The 22,609-nt window shown below is 42.6% G+C and overlaps 1 protein-coding gene across 8 annotated transcripts in view; it reads right to left on the reverse strand.

Annotated features, from left to right (window-relative positions):
- ATXN7L1 (ataxin 7 like 1) overlaps positions 1–22,609 on the reverse strand; it is a 299,444-nt gene that overhangs the window by 31,652 nt on the left and 245,183 nt on the right. For all 8 annotated transcript variants that reach the window (XM_033958415.1, XM_033958416.1, XM_033958417.1 and 5 more), the window contains 3 exons: positions 19,142–19,224; positions 17,865–18,118; positions 1,719–1,911 (listed from right to left, as the gene is read on the reverse strand). In XM_033958415.1, the coding sequence (XP_033814306.1) occupies positions 1,719–1,911; positions 17,865–18,118; positions 19,142–19,224 (530 nt within the window). The remainder of the gene's footprint in view (positions 1–1,718; positions 1,912–17,864; positions 18,119–19,141; positions 19,225–22,609) is intronic.

Genomic DNA, 22,609 nt, shown 5'->3' on the forward strand with positions numbered 1-22,609 from the left:
ATTTTATAATGAATACATGTAAAAGCCAACATTCCTCCCAAACTTTGCCTCTGAACAAGCCTACATGCGGCTCATGAAAAACTACATGCCTTCCGGAAATCGTGCAAAATTGTACATGTATAAACCCTTGTGGTAATTTTGCAAAAGCTCTTTTATATGTGTTAACCTTTATATGCAAAAATATTTACTAAAATTACCCCCTTAATGATGCTTTAAAGGAAAAATGCACAGATAAATATATAAACATTGAAAAACTGTAGCTGGACTGGCCTAGTAACAGCACTGTGTTCTGCCATGTAGAAGGGACTCAGAACACCGCAGACTGGGGATGCTGCACAGGAAATGTTCACAGTCCCCCAAAGGTGAGGAGAAAATAATGGTCATTGTTTTGTTGCAATGAGCAGAATAGGTATATCGAACATAAGGATATAAAATAAACAGAAAAAAAAAATCCTCAGGTATTTGTGAATGAGGGCTCAAAGCATCAGAATTCCAGCTCTGATTCAGATTAAGCTGGAGGTCCAAAGGAGCAGAAACAAAATAAACCAAGGACTTTCGTAAGCATGTGGAACTATTTCTATCGATTTACTAGAATTCTTATTTTAAAAAAAAGCAGAACACAAATATATGTAAATTAAAAGTCATATCTTGAACTATGCAATTTTCAAGCACCTTTGGCATGAGTCCTTGCACTTGAAGAACTAATCCAGTGTGTCGCAAACTTTTAAGCTGCGACACCCGGATATTGCCTTGGTGATGTCATATGCATATGTAACATCATCACATCAACGTCTACAGATGCCCTTCACACGCAGCCCTGAGCCTCCTATTACCGCCGGTGGGGGGATGCTGCAGAAGGAGAGGTGAGGAGAAGGAGCAGAGATGTCAGTGAGGAGGAGAGGTGTAGGCTGACTGACTAGAGGACGTGCCTCTCGCTGTGAGCGGCACATCCTGTAAGCAGTAGCCAGCGCCACTCCTCCTCGCTGACATCTCACAGCACACCTGGAATCTGCCACAGCACACACTTTGTGATACACTGACCTATTTCTAAAATTATTACAACAAAACCACCATTTTGCATTTTATATATGTGTGTCCTACATGTCAATAATAGATTTAAAAAGATACCTATTTAGACAAAATACATTTCTACATTGTATTGTATGTTTGTTACATTATATAGATACTCTGTATGTTTTTCTTGTTATTCACCAAGGATTATATTACACATCTCCCTCCATATTTGCGGTTCAGAACTTGCGTCTTCGGTTATTCACGGGTTTTGTCTGGGTGACCCACCCCCACATCCTGGACCTCTCCACTTACTTGCTTTTTAAAACCTAGTGGTCTAGTAATGAAGCAGGGCAGAAAAAATCTTCCTACACTACTGCCCTGTGCAGAACTGGAAACAAAAATGGCTGCTGTGAGTTCCTGTGGTCTCGCAGAAACTCATAGCAGCCAATTTTGTTCCCAGCTTTGCACGGGGCAGGAGCGTAGGAAGATTGCTCCTGCACTGCTTTACTGCTAGACCACCAAGCTTTAAAAAGTAAGTACAGTGGAGAGGTCCGAAAGGCGGGAGGGAGGAAGAGGTGGGTCAGGGTCAGCCCTAAAGTTATTTGTGATTTTTTTTGGTATTCGCAGGCCGGGATGTGTATTATGTGGAACATAATTTTTTAAAAAAATTAAATGCAGAAAAGAGCATGAAGAAGAACACATACCCCAAGAGGTCTAGGATGGTGTCCAGAATAATGACAGTCTAACTTCTCCGATTCTTCAGCTCCATCTAGCTCACCTTCATCACTAGACAATCTGCTTGCAAGATCTCCTCCAATGGACGGCAATGAGGGTTCTGCTACATATGGACTATGGTTTGAAGAACTGTTGCAAGCTATGCTATTTGCAGAGGTCGGCCTATGGAAACAAACAGAGAAGCAATCAGTAACAAGGTTTCTTGAGCGAGTCTGAGCTCAATAACTGAGTTTCATAAAATAGGGAATAATCTTCAAGAATGTGTTTCAAAAATTCTGTCAAGAAAACACCCCCCAAAAACCTACAGGATTTCTTAGAACAATGCATGCTAAGCCTACAAAAAGCTATTCAGTAATTCCCTCTCTCCATACCATGTTGAGTTCTGCCATCAGACACAATACACCTATGACTTTTTAATTCTGGTATTAAGAGTACTGTAATCTCTTCATATTTCCTCCTCTGCCCAGTCTTTGTCTCCGACTTGTGCTTTTTATAAGTTGCCTAGCTAGTATCCTGAAAGTCCCAAACAGTGGTATAGCAAATATAATACGCTAAACTTTCCACTTCCCATTAAAACAATGCGTCAGAGCTAACCTGCTAGCCTAATGAGGAAGAGTAATGACTTACTTTCCACGCAACTGCAATGTGGCTTTCTAGATCACCTGTAAGCAGGTTGTACCTTGCAGGTCAATCCTCTGACATGTCACTTTCATAATGTTTTCAGTTGTGGCTCTTTTTCATGCATCAGCCAATGAGTGCAAGCAACATTGGTGTTGCCCACTTAAAACAGTTCCTGGATATCCAGCAGCATTTAACTTTACAGTGCTGCTGAATATCCACTCTGTATACCACAGCACTGTGCAGTTAGTGCTGGGACAGTTTGTGGACAGGGTAATGGGAGAAGCCAACAGTTAACCGGCACCAACCATATTCAGTACTAAGCATGCAGACAGTAGCATGCAAAAAAGCAGTTCTATCTCTGCCTGTATAACTATGTAGGTGTCAGCACAGAACATTGGCTGGCATTAGCATAACTTGTGGGTTGGTGGCTATCCCGGATATTCGATACAAGTGTCCTGGTATTGAATATCCAGGTTAGATTCAGCCTCAGGCAGTCGGCATCATTAAAACTGTTGACTCTTGCGGGCTACTTAGCTTTCTACAAACCACCAAAGAAATGGGTACAAACCTGTTTTAAATGGTTCTTTGCTAAGGTGATATAAAGCAGACAGTTTTAAATAGTTCTGAGCTGAATTTAGTAAGCCACTAAGAGTTCTTGGTTTAATGAGGCATTTAATTAAGCTATGGGCCTGTATACATTAATATACAGGTCCATAGAAATTCTATGTGTAAAGGGAAAAAGGCTAGTGATAGGACTGCACTACCATCCGCCTGACCAGGATGAATGGACAGATGCTGAAATGTTATCAGAAATTAGGAAGGCTAACACACTGGGTAACACAATAATAATGGGCAATTTCAACTACCCTGATATTGACTGGGTAAATGTAACATCAGGGCATGCTAGGGAGGTAAAATTCCTTGATGAAATCGAGGACTACTTTATGGAGCAGCTGCTTCAGGAGCAATTCTAGACCTAGTTCATAGTAGAGCGCATGAATTGGTACAGGAAGTAATGGTGCTGGGGCTGTTTGACAACTGTGATCATAGTGTGATCAGATTTGAAATAATCCTTGGAATAAGTTCACACAGGAAATCCAAACAACAGCATTTAACTTTCAAAAAGTAGACTATAATAACATGAGGAGAATGTCCTACTATGGATTAAGAACTGGTTAAGACAGAAAACAGAGATTAGGTATAAATGGTAAATATTCTCAATGGAGAAGGGTAAATAGTAGGGTTCCCCAGGGGTCTGTGCTGGGACCACTGCTTTTTAACATATTTATCAATAACTAGTGAGATAATGAAATTTACTGATGACACAAAGTTGTTCAAAGTTGTTGTATCACAAGAGGATTGTGGAAAAACTGCAAGAGAAACTTTTGAGACTGGGATATTGGGCATCAAATGGCAGATAACGTTTAATGTGAGCAAGTGCAAAGTGATGGATGTGGGAAAGAGGAACCTGAACTTTAGCTACATGATGCAGGTTTCCATGTTGGAAGTCAATGCCCAGGAACAGGATTTAGGTGTCATTGTTGAGGATCCGTTGAAACCCTCAGCTCAATATGTGGCAGCAGCTAAGAAAGCAAATAGAATGTTAGGAATTATCAGGAAAGGAATGGAAAACAAAGATGAAAATGTTAAAATGCCCTTCTATCGCTCTATGGTACAGCTGCACCTCAAATACTGTGTGCAATTCTGGTCACTGTAACTTATTTAAAAAAAAAAAAGTAATGGAATTAAAAAAGGTACAGAGAAGGGCAACAAAAATGATAAAAGGGTTGGGATTACTTCCATATGAGGAAAGGCTAAAGCAGCTAGGGCTCTTTAGCTTGAAGAACAGACGGCTCAGGGGTGATATGATAGATGTTTCTAAAATACTGAATGGAATGGAAAGGGTAGATGTGAATCGCTTGTTTACTCTTTCCAAAAATACTAGGACTAGGGGGCATGCGATGAAGCTACTAAGTAGTAGATTTAAAACAAATCAGAGAAAATATTTCTTTATACAATGTGTAATTAAACTCTGGAATTTGATGCTGGAGGCAGTGGCGTACCAAGGGGGGGGGGCGGGAGGGGCAGTCCGCCCCGGGTGCCAGCCCTGAGGGGGTGCTCCCGGCCTTGCCGTTCAGTCCCCCCCCACCACCCCCGAAGGACCGCTCGCCCACTGACCTTCCTGCACCACCTGTGAAGCAGCCCGCAGCAGGATCGCGACGTCAGCTATCCCTGCGCTGCTTGGGCGCTGCTTCCTGCGCCGCGGTCCCGCCCCTCCTCTGACATCAGAGGAGGGGCGGGACCGCGGCGCAGGAAGCAGCGCCTAAGCAGCGCAGGGATCGCTGACATTGCGATCCTGCTGCGGCTGCTTCATAGGTGGTGCAGGAAGGTCAGTGGGGCGAGCGGTCCTTCGGGGGTGGTGGTGGGGGGACTGAACGGCAAGGCCGGGAGCATAGGTAGTGCTGCTTTATAGGTGGTGCGGGAAGGCCAGGGGGCGAGCGGTCCTTCGGGTGGGGTGGGCGGGCAGGCAGGCAGGCTTTCAAGGGGGAGGGGGGTGACAGGCAGGCAGGCAGGCCTTCAAAGGGGGGGGGGGGAACAGGCCTTCAAGGGGGGGGACAGGCAGGCCTTCAAGGGGGGGGACAGGCCTTCGGGGGGGGTGCAGACCAAGGGGGAGGGACAGGCCTTCAAGGGGGGGCAGGCAGGCCTTCAAGGGGGGGACAGGTCTACAAGGGGGTGGGACAGGCCTACAAGGGGGTGGGACAGGCCTACAAGGGGGTGGGACAGGCCTTCAAGGGGGGAACAGGCCTTCAGGAGGGGGTGCAGGCCTTCAGGGGGGGTGCAGACCTTCAAGGGAGTGCAGGCCTTCAAGGGGGGGGACAGGCCTTCAAGGGGGGGGACAGGCCTTCAAGGGGGGGACAGGCAGGCAGGCCTTCAAGGGGGGGGGACAGGCCTACAACGGGGTAGGACAGGCCTTCAAGGGGGGTGCAGGCCTTTGGGGGGGTGCAGACCTTCAAGGGTGGGGACAGGCCCTCGGGGGGGGTGCAGGCCTTCAAGGGGGGGCAGGCCTTCAAGGGGGGGACAGGCAGGCAGGCCTACAAGGGGGAGACAGGCTTACAAGGGGGAGACAGGCCTACAAGGGGGTGGGACAGGCCTTCAAGGTGGGGACAGGCCTTCAGGGGGGGGACAGGCAGGCAGGCCTTCAAGGGGGGGGCAGGCCTACAAGTGGGGGGGACAGGCCTTCAAGGGGGGGACAGGCCTACAAGGGGGTGGGACAGGCCTTCAAGGGGGGTGCAGGCCTTCAAGGGGGGACAGGCAGACCTTTAAGGGGGGACAGGCCTTTGGGGGGGACCCTGGTTTAGAAGTACACAGAGGGAAGGGGGTGTTCAAAGAGACGTGCATATGCCAAACTTTGGGGGGGGGAGGAAGAAATAATGGATCTGAAAATAGAGGAGAGGGAGAAAGATGATGGACCATGGGATTTAGGGAGGGAAGGAACAGAAAGGGAGAGAAATTGGACACAAGGGATGGTGTGGAGGAGGGATAGAGATACTGGATAGGAGGGTAATTGGGAAAAGAAAGGGAGAGATGGTGGACTCTGGGGTGGTGGGGAAGGAGAGAGAGATGCCGGATGAAAGGGTAGTTAAGAAAAGGTGGATCTGTGGAGGGAGATGAAAAAAAGGAAAGATACCAGACTTCCTGGGGAGGGAAGGGAAATGGAAAGGGAGGACAGAGTTGGCAGATGGATGGTTAGCATGCAGAAAGAAGAAAGAAGGAGACCCTGGCAAGCAAGTTATCGGAAGAAAACCAGAGCCTTGGACCAACAAGATTTGAAATATAACCAGACAACAAAAGATAGAAAAATTAATTTTATTTTCTGTTTTGTGATTATAATATGTCAGATTTGAAATGTGTATCCTGCCAGAGCTGGTGTTGGACTGCAAACGTGAGCTAGGATTTAACAGAGAGAGGAAAAGTCCTTTTTGTTTCTTTATTTTATTTACACCACAGCGCCTGTGTGGTTAGGAGAAGCCAAAGGGGGTGAAAAAGCTATAAAACCCACCAGGAGTTTTGAAAAAAATCACCCAACTGGGCAGGAAAATCGAAATGAAAAACCAATTCAATAAGCTGAATCGAATCGAAATTTTTTTTTCCTGAATCTGGCAGCATTAGTTTGCGCTTCTGTCTTAGACTTTAGGACCTGGGATTGGGGAGAGATGGCATCCTCAGCACTTTATAATGCAAGTGAAACGAGGATTTGGTCAGACTTTTGAAGAGTCTGCAGAAAAAAAATATTGTATAGGCCGGGGACATGAGACAGCAGGAAATGGGAACTTTTCTTCCTTCTATTTTTGTGAATGGAAAGGCTGAGGATGTCAGAGAGTTCAGTTAAAATATGTGCTTTATAAGAAAATATAATAATGTGTTTTATAAAGTTTATAGCATAGCTGGCCTACCCAGTGAGGTGTTCCTAGTGGTGGTGGTGGTGGCGGCAGCGTGTCAATGTGTTGAGAGGAAGAGGTGGTCTGGGAAATTCTGCTGAGCAAACTCCGGGCCCATTTCCACCCCCCAGTTAGTCCACTCCACTCAACTGGTTCACACACTGAGTGGGTGTTTGGGTGTTGTTTTGGGATCTCTTCCAGTGGTTTATCAGTATCTCCTTCTGGTCCAAGGAAGGAAACTTTGTTATCCTTAGCATTGACCTATAGAATATGTTTGTAACAGTGCTGCATGTGTGGCATTAGGCTATGTAATGATCGAAAGAAAAAAACAGACTTTTGCACATTTTTGCACTATATGGTGGGTGTATGAGGAGATTCACATTTCCTGCACAGCTAAGTCCATGTGAAGTTACCTTGTGCTGTATTTGACATCTAGCAAGGTCTCTGTTTGAAAGGAAAGATCTAAACTTAAAAATGAAGTGGCCAGAAGTTATGGTAAAAGCAGATAGTGTAGCTGGTTTTAAGAAAGATTTGGACAAATTCCTGGAGGAAAAGTCCATAATCTGTTATTAAGACATGGGGGAAGTGTTTGCTTGCCCTGGATCGGTAGCATGGAATGTTGCTACTCTTTGGGTTTTGACCAAGTATTAGTGTCCTGGATTGGCTACCATGAGAATGGGCTACTGGGCATGATGGACCATTGGTCTGACCCAGTTAGGCTATTCTTATGTTTTGTTCTCATCTGTAGGGGCCTTTGTTTTCACTTCTTATTTTAATATATTTTTTTCTGGGAACTTATCAGTGTTTTTTATAATGGGAACAAAAATGGAAGAGAATTAATGTGTGTGGGATGAGGGGGTAACTAATTTCTTCAGCTAAATAATTCAATCCACTTCAAACAGACATAGAACTCACGCACCATTCACACACCCTCCAACCAAAAACGTCAAAAGAAAAAAACTGTTCGACAACCTCCTAGCCATTCGAGCTGCAACACTCGACCCCCCAACTCTACAACCAATTGACATCGACCACAGACTGCAAAACCTTCAAAAAGAAATAAAAGCCCTTCTATTCAAAAAACACATAAAATCGAACTAACACAATCAGAACTGTCCCAAGCATCACCTGCAACTACTCCATATGTACTTCTGATGTCATGACAATTCAGACATAATTTATGTTATGTTTGGAATATAAGAAAATTTTCACTGTCTGTTTCTATTCTGACCATTTATTCCGTTTCATGGTCATTACAAAAAATATTTTTTTTACATGGGGGGGGGGTCAAAAAATGATGGGCCCCGGGTGCCACATACCCTAGGTACGCCACTGGCTGGAGGATGTGATGAAATCAGTTAGATTAGAAGGGTTTTAAAAAGGTTTGGATAATTTCCTAAAAGAGAAGCCCTTAGGCCTTTAATGAGATGGCTTGCGGAAATCCAATGCTTATTCCTAGGATAAGCAGCATAAAATCTGTTTTAATACTTGAGATACCATTATCAAACCATATTGTTTCCACAATAGTTTACTATTAAATCATTGTGGCTTACATAAGATTAATAAGGATTCAAACAGGAAGATCATGAATCAGACAGTAAGGAGCTTAAGTCATTTAGCTAGGTACTTGGGACCTGGGTTGGCCACTGTTGTAAACAGGATGCTGGGTTTAATGTCCCAGTATGGCCATTCTTATGTTCTTAAAGATCATTGATTGGTTTTGGTTGTGTTTGTGGTGTGCTGCATTTGACCAGTATAAGTATTTTACAGGTTAAGGCTGCCTTGGATTATTTTTGTGGATGGAAATTTTACAGATCTGCTTGCCAATTCTGCATTAGTACCTACATCTGATCCCTGACATTTCCATTAGCAGTTTTTACAAACATATAAGATGGGCATCAAACCATATTCTCCATAACATTATCATTCATGCAGTTGTAGGATGTCAGATTTTGTACAGAGAGGTAACTACAGACAAATATACACACACAATCACATATGAAAGAGTGAGACAGAATGACATCTGCTGAAGTGTTATGCACTGTTTGGTAGATTAAATCACAAATGGTCCACAATCAGCACTGGAAATAGTGCAACTTTTCCTGTATCTGCAGAGCACAGACTACATTTTCCAGTTGTCACCATCACCTCTTCTGAATTGTGTGGGGTTTTTTCATTTTGAAGAGCAACTTGTACAACTTAGAAGATGACATGACATAATGACATGACATAAAGTCCTCTAAATTTTCTTCACCTCTAACCCTCTGTTGTAGTTCATTCCTATTTCTCCTACTGTAAACCGCGTCGAGCTCTGTAAACCATTTTTTCTCTGCCACCTAATTTTCTCTGACTGTAACATTGTACCATTTTCGCTGATTGTCCAGCCCTTCTTCGTTGTAAACCGCCTCGAACTACTATGGCTTTGGCGGTATATAAGAAATAAAATTATTATTATTATTATTATACAAACCTAAGGATTAGATTAGATGTGAGAAATAATGGGAGAACTCTTCAGTGTATGTGGCTTGTATATGGTAGATTAACTTCAATTCATATATCCCAAAGCCAAATGAAGTCAAAAGCACTTTTTTCTTAAGAGAACCCAAGATCTCAGCAGTGACTCTCTTATACACAATTAATACACAATTTTAAGCTAAGTAAAGTTATTTGTCCTATTAAAATATTTAAATTTTAAGAAAGGAAGCTATTCACTGGTCAACAAGCATTTTGCTACTGGAGTTCTGTCACCTGTACCTTAACAAGGGCCACATGCTGACTCTAAATCTGAACAAATAGAGAGAGGGAAGATAACCTATTGAGTGTATAGGATAATCAAATCATCAAACCTGCATCATTCAAAATAGAATTAAAAGCCACTATAGCTTATAATTTAAATAGTCTAGATCACAGTTCTTCAACTGCCGGTCCGCGGACCGGTGTTGGTCCGCAAAAAAATCTTGCCGGTCCGCAAAGGATTCAGGACCCCGCCGCAGCAAAAGGTGCCGGTGTCAGCTGACGTGCAACTTCCTGTTGCCGTCACTATGCCGGCACTCCTGCCTGCCACCACGGACTCCTGCCGCGTTTGTCTCCGCACCCCCAGAAAAGCAGCGGCAGGTCTGTGTGCTTTTAACTTCGGCACACAGCTGCCCCTAGGCAGCATTTTAGCGCGGTTTCATGAGGCAGCCTCGAGGCCTTTGGTAGGCCGGCCCATATTCCATCATCGAAACGGGCCGGCCTACCAAAGGCCCCGAGGCTGCCTCATGAAACGGCGCTAAAATACTGCTTAGGGGCAGCTGTGTGCCGAAGTTAAAAGCACACAGAGCTGCTGCTAGCCTACATAGAGGGAACATTTTCTGGAGAGGGAAGGGAGAAGGGGTACTCCTGGACAAGGTAGGGGAAGAGGCTACTGCTGACAGGGGAGAAGGGAAAGGGAAGGGATGAGAATTACTGTTGGATAAGGGGAGGAGGAAAGGGAGAAGGGGCTACTGCTGACAGGGGAGAAGGGAAAGGGAAGGGACGAGAGTTACTGTTAGATAATAGGAGGAGGAAAGGGAGAAGGGGTACTCCTGGACAAGGGAGGAGAAGGGAAAGGGAAGGGACGAGAGTTACTGTTGGATAATAGGAGGAGGAAAGGGAGAAGGGGTACTCCTGGACAAGGGAGGGGAAGGGGCTACTTCTGACAGGGGAGAAGGGAAAGGGAAGGGATGAGAATTACTGTTGGATAAGGGGAGGAAGAAAGGGAGAAGGTACTGCTGGACAGGAGAAGAGGAACATTGGAAGGAAACAGCTGGCAGGGAGATTAGAGGAGGGGAAGGAATCAGGATGGAATGGAGAAATCAGATGAGGAAAAGGGGAGAGACAGAGGAATGACAAGGTAGAGAGAGATTGATGCTGGGAAGGGGGGTCAGATGAAAAATAAGGAAAGAGGGACAAAGATGCTAGATCTGGTGTAGGAGAGAGGGGCATAGAAAGAATGCAGATACCATATGGGAAAGGGAGGGGTGAGGGCAGACAGTGGCTGGAAGAGGCAGATGCTGGATTGAAGAGACAGAGGGAAGACGCTGGATGGAAGAGAGTGAAAAGACGATGAAAGCAGAAACCAGAGACGACAAAAGGTAGAAAAAAATAATTTTATTTCTATCTTGTGATTAGAATATATCAGATTTAAAATATGTATCCTGCTAGAGCTGATGTTAGACATAACTGGGGAGTGCAAAGCCCAGGCAGTGTGTCTTTAGCTTCCAGCTGGCTTAGGGCTCTCTCTGACCAGGAAAAAGTTGCCCTAGTTGCACTCCCCCTAACACCATTCCTGCCATGTGTGACTGCGGTATTCTGTTAGCATGATATTTGTGTAGCATTCTGTAATAATTTGGCTTATTCAGTTTTCTTGATAGTAGAGGGTATATATGTGAAGGGGAGGGGAGACGGGGGTTTTGTTGATCCTTGCCCTGTATTATTTATATTTATAAAATGACAATTGTACAGAATATTGTTTCTTTTTATACTTTAATAAAATATGTTCAATATAAAATCATAACTATTTGAGGCTTGTGCGGATGGGATCAGATAGTTAATGGGACCGAGCTCGCGGGGACAGGGCGGCAATGGGGTTTTTAAAAATTTCAGTCTTATTAGTTTGCCGGTCCACGAAATAATTATTTTATTTCCGCCAGTCCATAGGTGTAAAAAGGTTGAAGAACACTGGTCTAGATCAAAATATAAATATTAAAAATGTAATAAAAATTGAGTTATGATCCTAATTGAGTGTTTGAATGTTTAAAGAAAACCGTGGTGGACATATCATAAATTATACAGACTTCAATCTTTGGAACCTTTTATGATATATATCATTCCAAGTTCCAGTCTTGTATATTGTTATAATCATCTAAGCATCTACCAACTAAGCATCTTTTTAAATTTATTTTTATTACAGTTATATTAATCACATTAAATAATTATAATTACTTAGTTTATTGGATTCACTATTATTGTAAACACTGATCTTAAATACTTTTAAAATATTAAATAATAAATAAATAATAACCACATGTGTGTGAAAACACTAAATAAAGTTTCATTTTAAATTTCTATTTAAGTTCCAATACTATAAATATATAAATTTAGAAATCTAAAGTACAAAAAGAGCATATACATAAAGTCTAATTAATTGATTAATTAATTTAATTAAATTTGATAGCTATAAATAGAACTAAAAAGATTCCTAAACCATACCTATGCTTAAATCCTTTTAAAGAGGGAAGAAATAAATTATATACTATATAATTGATATTTATTGAAAAGGCAACACTTAGCTTGTTGTATGGTAGAACCTGCCAACGTCAACGTTGATATGATAAAGGGACTCCCGACGCCTTTAACTTGTGTGGGCGTTTCAACCTGAACACGGGTCTTCTTCGGGGGAAACTTTAGACCAACGCTGCCTTACTGTGTCACCCATATAAACAAAATACAAATCGACAAGTGAGTGTGGAACAAAGATATGCTAAAAATACTAGTAAACCATATAAAAGAACAAAGAATCGAAAAAAGAAAAACCGGAAGCACCAAGAAATGTAATTATATAGCAAAGTTGACCAAGTGAGTCCCGATGTAAAGAATAAAACTGAAGTCTCCAGTGAGAAAACCTAAATGTATATAAGTGCCATAATCCGTATCAAAAAAGCCAAAAAGAGGACAAAAGGCAGACAACACATACAACCATGTACTTACCAAAAGAAAAAAGGGGACATTCCTTGGTGCTTCTGGTTTTTCTTTTTTGATTCTTTTTTCTTTTATATGGTTTACTAGTATTTTTAGCACATCTTTGTTCCACACTCACTTGTCGATTTGTATTTTGTTTATATGGGTGACACAGTAAGGCAGCGTTGGTCTAAAGTTTCCCCCGAAGAAGACATGTGTTCAGGTTAAGAACATAAGCAATGCCTCTGCTGGGTCAGACCTGGGTCAGACCCAGCAGTCCGCTCACGCGGTGGCCCAACAGGTCCAGGACTTGTGCAGTAATCCTCTATCTATACCCCTCTATCCCCTTTTCCAGCAGGAAATTGTCTAATCCTTTCTTGAACCCCAGTACCGTACTCTGCCCTATTACGCTCTCTGGAAGCACATTCCAGGTGTCCACCACACGTTGGGTAAAGAAGAACTTCCTAGCATTCGTTTTGAATCTGTCCCCTTTCAACTTTTCTGAATGCCCTCTTGTTCTTTTATTATTCGAAAGTTTGAAGAATCTGTCCCTCTCTACTCTCTCTATGCCCTTCATGATCTTATAAGTCTCTATCATACCCCCACGCCGGCAGAGGAAATCAGAGCATGGGAAGGCCGTGAAGCAGCATCTTTAGTGTGATGCCGCACTGCTGGAGCCGGAGGTTTGTGCGTCTCGCTGTGGTAGGGTCAATGGGGTTTCGTGTACGCCGGGAAAGGGTGCACGGGGGGGGGAGGCGGCGAACAACAGCGGCGAAGTTACAGGGAGGAAGTAGAAGCACGCATGCGCACTCTTGCCTGCGGGGCCCTACAGCTTACGAACAACGGAAGCACGCAGGTAAGAGTGCGCATGTGCGCTTAGGGTTTTATTATATTAGATACAAGACTGGAACTTGGAATGGTATATATCATAAGAGGTTCCAAAGATTGAAGTCTGTATAATTTTTTTTTTTTAATTTATTTATTTATAGAATTTTACAATATTTCCAAGCATATACATCTTGTACAGTAAAGTGAGATCAATCAACATATTGAACTAAAATTCCAAAATTAATTTTACTACAAAGAAATACTAATCTAGCTGATCTCACACTAGTCCTCAATGTTATTGGATCCATGATTAAGAGCAGAACATATATAATAAATTAATTAAATAAGAAAAATCCTTATCTGACTAAAGTGCAGGGGACTAACTTTCCATGGACGTTGTTATTCCTTTTTCAAGACGTTTCATTGAGAGAAAACTAATCAATTGAGATGGCTCTGTAAATATATACTTCAATGATGAATATCTAACTACACATTTACATGGATATCTCAAAAAGAAAATACCCCCTATTTGAGTCACTCCAGGTTTTAGAATTTAAAATTCTTTCCTTCTTTTTTGAATCTCTCTAGAGACATCAGGGAAAATCTGAATATGCTGCCCCAGGAAGTCTTTGGACCTATTTTTAAAGAAAAGTTTTAATATCCGGTCCTTGTCTGGAGCCAAAGCAACGGACAACAAGAGAGTAGCTGGAAAAGCCAGTTCTCTATCTGATTGTTCCAGTATTACCGAAATGTCCAATGACCTCTCGCGGGGTTCCTCAATTTTTTGTTCTTCTTTGAATTGGGTCTTAGCAGGTAGGTAATACACTCTTGTAAGAGGAGGTAAGGAGTTTTCAGGAATTTCCAAAATTTCCATAAAATATCTTTTCACCATTTCTCTAGGAGAAGTTGACAGGATCTTTGGAAAATTTATAAATCTCAAATTATTTATTCGACCATTATTCTCCTGCACTTCCAACTTCTTCCTGAGTAATATATTATCTTTAACCAGCATATCTTGATTTTGTTTCAATAACATTAGCTCCTTATTTGTATTTTGTGTCTCTGTTTTAAATTGTAACATGTCCTGCTTTAAAACTTTTATTTCTTCCTTTTGTTCTTTTAATTCTTTATCCAAACTTTTTATTTGAGGATTTAAGGAATTCCCCAAATTCACTACCAAGTCCCATAATGCTTCGAGTGTGACTGTAGGAGGTTTTGTAGGTGAGAAAAGTTGTAATGGTGTAGTATCTAAATGATCTGAAATTAGCTTTACCTCAGTGACGTCTTGTATTCCCCCAACCTCTGCTGTCCCGGTCGCAAGTCCTTGCAGAGAGATCATTCCACTCTGCGTTGTCATATTCGGCGAGCCCTCCATACTTGCCTCTGTGGACAAAGAAAAAACCACCTCCTCAGGTGGATTCTGGTCCCGTGGGGAGCTGGCAGCTTGCGGCGTTGGTTGAAGGGGTGGCGTCCTAACGTCGGGGCTGAGAGTGATATCATGCTCAGGGGAACCCACCGCACTACTCTCCGGCGGTGTCCCCAATGAGCTAGGACCCGACCCTTCTTGTTCCCATTGTAGGCGTCGGAGAAAATCATCAATAGTAACCACTGGGGTTAAGGGTCGCCGGGAGGCTCCTCCGGTATTCCTTCCTCGTCTTTTCGGCATTATTTAGAAAAGAAAGACTTCAACGACGTCCTCACTACAGCAGACATGGGATAAACATCTTAGATCCAATAGTAGGGAGCAGGATCCGAGCTGGGTCTATGTGCCCCAAATAAAAGTTGCCCACTATCGGCTCCTGGACTCCACGTGGCTCCCTTCGGCCACGCCCTGCGGCCGCGCGGCTGCGGCCGCAACCGCAGCAGCGGCTGCTTTTAACGATGTTGGAGACGGACCCAGTGACGTCAGGGGTCCGTCTCTGTAGATGCCTGACTGTGCCACCGAACAGGAAAGGAAGCCGCCGCTGTTGGAGTCCGGGATCAGCAACGGATCACCCCACAGCTCTCCTCCAGTCCGGTACCTGCTCCTGAAGTCTGTATAATTTATGATATGTCCACCACGGTTTTCTTTAAACATTCAAACACTCAATTAGGATTATAACTCAATTTTTATTACATTTTGAATATTTATATTTTGATCTAGACTATTTAAATTATAAGCTATAGTGGCTTTTACCGTATTTTCACGCATATAACGCACGCGTTATACACGATTTTACAAACCGTGCATAACCATGCGCGTTTTACAACTTTTTTTTTTACATAGTCCCCCCCCCCCCCCCCGATGTCCGATTCACCCTGCAGGACCGCTCGCACCCCCACAGCCTCTCCCCCCCTCCCCCCCATCATGGAGAAGCTCCTACCGTTGTCCTGCTGCTTCCTCTGCCGGCGGTCCCAGCCCCTCTGTGAGCCCTGCGTCTGCTGCTTCCTCTTCCGGCGGACCTGGCCCTTCTGTGAGCCCTGCGCCTGCGCTGCTTCCTCTTCCAGCGGGTCCGCCCTTTCTCTGATGTCAGAGAAAGGGCGGGACCGTCGGAAGAGGAAGCAGCAGACGCAGGGCTCACAGAAGGGCTGGGACCACCGGCAGAGGAAGCAGCAGGACAACGGTAGGAGCTTCTCCATGATGGGGGGGGTGGGGAGGCTGTGGGGGTGCGAGCGGTCCTTCGGGGTGGGGGTGCGAGCGGTCCTGCGGGGTGGGGGGGGGGTGAATCGGACGTCAGGGGAGGCATCAGGCTTTCAGGGTGGGGACAGGACTTCAAGGGGGAGAGGAGAGTCAGGGCGGGCGAATGGAAAGTCGGGCGGCGACGGGAGAGTCGGGGCAGCATGCGCGGTATACGGGTGTGTGCGGTATATAAAAATTTATTTACATAAATTTGTGTTCCCCGCGCACTATACCCGTGTGCGCGTTTTACATGGGTGCGCGGTATATGAGTGAAAATACGGTAATTCTATTTTGAATGACGAAGGTTTGATGATTTGATTATCCTTTACACTCAATAGGTTATCTTCCCTCTATCTATTTGTTTACTTTCATAGGGTTGATACATAGTTAAGGTCTCTCTATACAAAGACTCTAAATCTGAAAACAGTTTTCGTCTATCACATCCTGTTTTTAAGTTGTGCGTTAGTTTGTGTTTATATCATTTTCGTCAATACCGTGAAGCATCAGTATTTTACTGTTTCTGTAACACAATATTGCATTTTAGGACAGCTCATCGATCACATATATCAATAATTTGAAAGTTTATACTAAAAAGTGATTGTGCTGCTTTTTCTACCTGTGAATTTTTATATTTTGTTTGTTTTTGTCTAAGATATTATAATTATGAACAGACGAGGTTGTGTTAACCATCCTGATAATTTCTGTTATGTCTGCAGACAATTTACTGCACAATCAGCACCTAAGAAGTACGTTTGGTTTCGAGAAAAGTGAAGCCAAAATCAAAGAAGGTGTTTTTGTTGGATCCCAAATCCGTGAATTGATCCTTGATGATGCATTCAAACAGAAGCTGAACCCAGCTGAATCAGCAGCATGGGAAGTATTCGTGCTGGTTGTTCAGAATTTTACTGGTAATCACAGATCAGATAATTATGCTGAGCTTGTGGAGAACATACTGACAGCATATCAGCTAATGGGTGCCAGAATGTCACTTAAAATGCATTTCTTACATTCTCACCTCGACTTCTGCCCACCCAATCTTGGTGATGTCAGCGATGACCATGGGGAAAGATTTCATCAAGATATCAAGCTGATGAAAAGCAGATACCAGGGACAGTTCGATCCCAGTATGATGAGAGACTATTTGTTGGTTCTTGCAAAGAGAGACAAATGTACAGTACAAGCGTAAAAGCAAGTGTCTCAAACATTTCTGAACTGCTGACATCACTTTTGTGTGAGTTAAGAGAGGCATAAATATATGCTGTAACACGTTTCCTTATTGTCTTCGTGTTTGTTTTCAGAGCAAACTCCTTAACACAAGTTTGGTGAGACATAGTTAATACTTGCAATATTGTGCCGATATGACAAACTGCCTAAAAAATCAGTAACGTGTATCTCAGAAACCTGAAGTGCTAGCTGAATTTCAATTACAGTTCTGAAATCAGCATCATTAAATTAACTAAGAAAACTTCTTAAGTTCTCAGTAGCAAAAAAAAAATTTTTTTGTTGATCAGTGTTATGAATGAATTTTTGAAAATAGAAGAATTTATTATTGAGATAAGACAGATGATGAATTCAGTGAGCCACGGAGTGATATACTTCATGTGAAATGAGTCACTGCCGAGGTCTTCGGTTCTATTTATTAAGAAAAAGTGCTTTTGACTTCATTTGGCATTGGGATATATGAATTGTATGTGATTTGCACCCCTGCTATTGACCCCTTGTAATTTGATTTATGGTAGATTAACTGGCATATGTGTTTGATTTGTCAACCTGAGTTTTATGTATTTGGTTTATGTTTTAACTATGGAAACTGCCCAGAACTGTGGGATAGTGCAGTCTATACATTTTTGAAATAAATAAATACTCACCTAGGAAGACCAGAATTTGGCAGCCTAGACTTTGCAGGAGAGGTTCCTTTGGAATCCTGACCAGAATTCACTGAAAATCCTGATAACTCTTGTGCTGGTGCGGGTTGGCTCTGATGCATTTCTCTCATAGACTGAGGATGTTCTTTGTCCTTTGTAACCTCTTTTTCCCTGGATCGCGCTTTATGTTCAGCTAAAAGGGTGTCAAATGTTTTTTTGCGGCCCGGAACTGCTCGCCGATGACTTAGTGAATGAGTCTGTAAAAGAGAAGTAAAACATTTTTGGAAGTGTACAAATAATTCTGAATTATGCTAATTTCTCTTTCATAGGCCTAGTAAAGGCAAGGGCATATATCACATAGGGCCAGATTCTACAAACAGTGACTAACTCAGTAGGTGCCTAGAAAAGAAGCACCTACTGCCTATTGACACCTAAAATCGACTTGGGTGCGGGTATATTAAGCCAGGGTTTTCTTGGCCTAATATATCGGTACCTAACTAAATCCACACCCAAACTCTGGTAGGCACCTACTAGGTAATTTTTTTAAAATCGTTCTTTAATTGGTTTTTAATGTAGTTTTAAATTATCAGAGTCAAGTAAGCCAATTTAAAAAATTAAGTTAGGTACCTAGATCGGCTAAGCGAGCCAATCTAGGCACCTAACTGTAGGCGTCTTTTATAGAATCAGGGCCTTAATGCTTTCCTCCTTTCCCCTCTGCGCACCACTATTTCAACGCAACATGGCAATGCATTAGCAACTGTGAAAACACAAATGACAAACGATAAGCAGCTTACCTTTTATGTTGTGTGTCCCTAGTGCAGGGCTTCTCAATCTGTTCCTCAGGACACACCCAGCCAGTAGGCTTTCAGGATATCCTCAATGAATATGCATGAAAGAGATCTGCAGATCTCTCTAACTCTTAGTTGTTGCAGATATCCTGAAAACCTTACTGTCATCATCATATATAAAACACACACTCAACCACAGCCATCACACTACCACAAAGCAACTTGTCAAGGTCCTGCAATGGAAAGAGCTACAGCCTGTTCCTTTGGCCACCAGAGGCTGCTTCAAAGCATAGGTGCAATTTTTTTTAGGGGGAGGAGAGAATAGCTTAAGAGAGAAAGAAGGCACTTATGGGGAAAAAGAAATCCATACAGTAACAGGGGTAAGATAGAAAGAAGAGATGATACACACACCACACAGAAAAAATGTATGATTTTGATCAGTTTAAACTATTGGCAAAGAAGTGACCGATATTCCGCACATTCATAAAATACCTTGCAGGTGAGTGACCTTGTGCATGGTTTCTTTGTCTCGGGATCCAGTACACCGCAGTGCTTATTTGGGTCAAATTCTCTTTCTATTAAGGAAAAGAAAAACATGGCATCAGAAATATAAAACATAAAGGATTTGTCTGGCATGCAAGAAAACTAAGAACATAGTATCTTCGATGAAAAAAAAAATATCCAACCCTTTATCCTTTAACATTTTAGGTCTATCTTGGTATCACGCACAATGCAGGAGTATTCTTTTTTTTCCATCAAACTAGGTTTGATCTTTCAGACATGACTAAATGTGCCATGAGCCGAAGACAGTTCCTCTTGGCCTTCTGTTGAGAACCTATACAGATCTTTAATGCCCTACCAACTAGAACTACAGAGACCTAGAACTGTTTAGAAGCTTGGCTTTATTTATTCAGGACCAAATTGGCTACTAAGAATGTACACAGGAGACAAAATGTTTTGCTCCATTTGGTCTTTTTGCCTAATTTTCAGGGTGTATTTGCTCCCATCACACATTTACTTTAATAAATAAAATTTTAACAAGCATTTTGCATTAGTGCATACAAATGGCAAAACCTCTGTTTCATTATCAGTTTAGAAAGCAGTAAAACAAACAGAATTCTAATATACTTTCTGATAAATACAAAAATTTTAAAATTATTTTATGTTTTTCTCCATAGTGATAAGATGGAAACACGTGAAGCCAGTTGGTGAATCGCTAACAAGTCTATTGGGAAACTGAGAAAGGTGATCTTTGAGATAAAAAAGTGGATAGATAACAACTTAATTTTAAATGTTTCAGAGACAAAGGTAATGTTTTAGTCAAGGAATGTAGTAACGAACATTCCACATTCCGTTCAAGTTTTGGGAACTATCCATTTCTCACCTGAAGTCTGATATTTAGGAGTGATATTGGATTCACACCTATAATTTCAGTCCCACAGACATACAATGGTAAAGAAGATCTATTTTAAATTGAGATTATTGAGTAATCTCAGATCATATTTATCCCGAGTACAATTTTAAATATGTTCTCCAAACAATTGTCTTGTCTAGTTTGGATTATTGCAACCTGGTATTGTTAGGAGTTACGCAACCGCGATTCATGCTTTACAAATAACCCAAAACGTGATAATTTGAGGGTTTTTTTGGAATTGGAAAATACGATCATGTATCTGAATTCTATGTTAAACTGTATTGGTTAAAAATAGAATTCAGGATACAGTACAAATTGTTATTGTTAACATATTTATGCGTACATGGAATGCCACCAAAATACTTGATTGATCGCATTTCCTTATATACACTGTCTCAAAGTTTACGTTCAGTTGATTCTGGAGATTTGAATGTTCCTACTTTAAAGCAAATGAGATTACATACAACTAGAGTCGGTTCATTTTCTTGTGTTGACCCTGATACTTGGAACAATATTCCGCTTTACATTAGACAACAGGGAGATCTGAATACTTTAAAGAAATTATTGAAACAATATCTTTTTTGTAAAATGAAATATGAGTGTTGAGCATTTATATTTTTATCTTGGAGCTAAATGATGTGCTTCTGAGGAGGCTCTTATAATTGTTTGTTATTTATGGATGCTTATAATGACTAATATGTGTGTACTTTTGTGACCCATCTTGATAAAGATGGGCTATAAATAAATAAACTATAAACTATTAGAGGGGCATAATTTAAAAAAACGGTCTAAGTCCCTTTTTGGCCTAAGGCATTAAACGTTGAAAGTAGAAGCAGGGAGAATGTCCATAATAAAAAAAAAAAGTCCAAAAGGAGGTTTTTCTTGATAATGGCCTGCCTCTACATTCAGCTGTTTAAACGCCCAGACCACCATTACGTCTACACTTATACCCCCACGACGTCTACACTTATACCCCGTAATGAACCAAAAAAAACTCCTAAGCCCCAAACGTCCAACACAAGGGCTTTTAGGTGAAGGAGGAGCCAGTCCTTCACCTAAAAGCTGGATTCTGTAACCGGTGTCTGTCAAAAACAACACCGGTTACAGAATCCACCCCCCCTCTCCCCACGACATCAGGGCAAGAGGGAGCCCTCTTGCCCCAGGCTACCGCAGCACTCCCCGATTACAATCAGGCCAGGAGGGAGCCCAAGCCCTCCTGGCCTCTCGTCCCCCACCCCCCTAAACGATTGGGCAGGAGGGAGTCCAACCCCTCCTGCCCAGGCGGACCCCCCACCCCCCACTACAATACGGGCATGAGGAATCCCAGGCCCTCCTGCCCACGACACAACCCCCCCCCCCGCAACCCCCCGCTGACCCCATGACTCCCCCCAATCCCACCCCCCCATACCTGTAAAATGTTGGCCGGACGGACGGGTGTGGGGGGGTGATATATCGCGGCAGGAGAGATGCCTCATCTCCCCTACCATGATGCCATCACTCCTCTACCCGAACTGCCGCATCCTGCGGCAGGAGAGATAGGGCATCTCTCCTACCGTGGGTCGCAGCAGTTAGGGTAGAGGAGTGATGGCATCGCGGTAGGGGAGATGAGGCATCTCTCCTGCTGCGATCATTGCTGTAGGGGGTAGGCAGGTTGCTGGGGCTGCTGAGCTGATCGCAGCAGTCACGATCAGCTCAGCGGCCCCTTTTTCAGCACTTAGACCTGCCTAAGGTTTTGGTTATACCTGCTGCACGCCTAGATGTAGGTCGGCTCACCTCCCGCCCACCGCCCGCCTTTTCCCCTCCTCTAAACAAGCTTCTCTCTGTGCATTTAGTGACAGGGGAAAGGCCTAAGCTGGTTTTAGATATGTCTAAAAACCAGTTTTGGTTATGGGTACTTGGACGATCAGGCTTTTTGATCGTCCAAGTAGCCATTTAGGACACTTTTTAGACTTTTTTTTTTTTTTTTATTATGAACCTTAGTGTCCAAAAATGCAAACATTTTCTTTTATGAAGATATATATATCTTCATAAAAACACACACACGCACACACATATATATATGTGTGTGTGTGTGTGTGTGCGTGTTTTTTTACAATGCGCAATGATTATAACCATCAAGACAGTTTGTCTGTTCCACTGATGATGGTTTTTGACATTGTCTCAAAACATATGAGCATAAAAATTGGTTTGCAAACATCTTTTTCACTTTAATCATTATTGTTTATTTTGATCATCGGGGCAAAGGTGGGTATGAGTGTGTTAATTTTTTACCCTGCAGCTAATTTATACCGCTTCTTTTTCTTGTGGTTTTAAATATTTTTGGATCGTTTGTTATTGTGATCAGTTGTCGTCTTCCGGTTTTGTTTTGTTTTTGGTTTGTTATTTACATTTTATCAGAAGCTCTTACCGCATCTCTTACAAAATTAGATGAAACTGAAACTTGTCTGAAATTAGATTTCTGCTTTGGCCTTGGGCAAACACTGCAGAAACAGCCAGAAAAGTGAAAAGAGCTGCACAGAAGCAACTGAAAACTATGGTCACAGTTA

The sequence above is a fragment of the Geotrypetes seraphini genome, chromosome 9 (assembly GCF_902459505.1).
Source record: "Geotrypetes seraphini chromosome 9, aGeoSer1.1, whole genome shotgun sequence".
In the NCBI taxonomy this organism is placed as follows: Eukaryota; Metazoa; Chordata; class Amphibia; order Gymnophiona; family Dermophiidae; genus Geotrypetes; species Geotrypetes seraphini.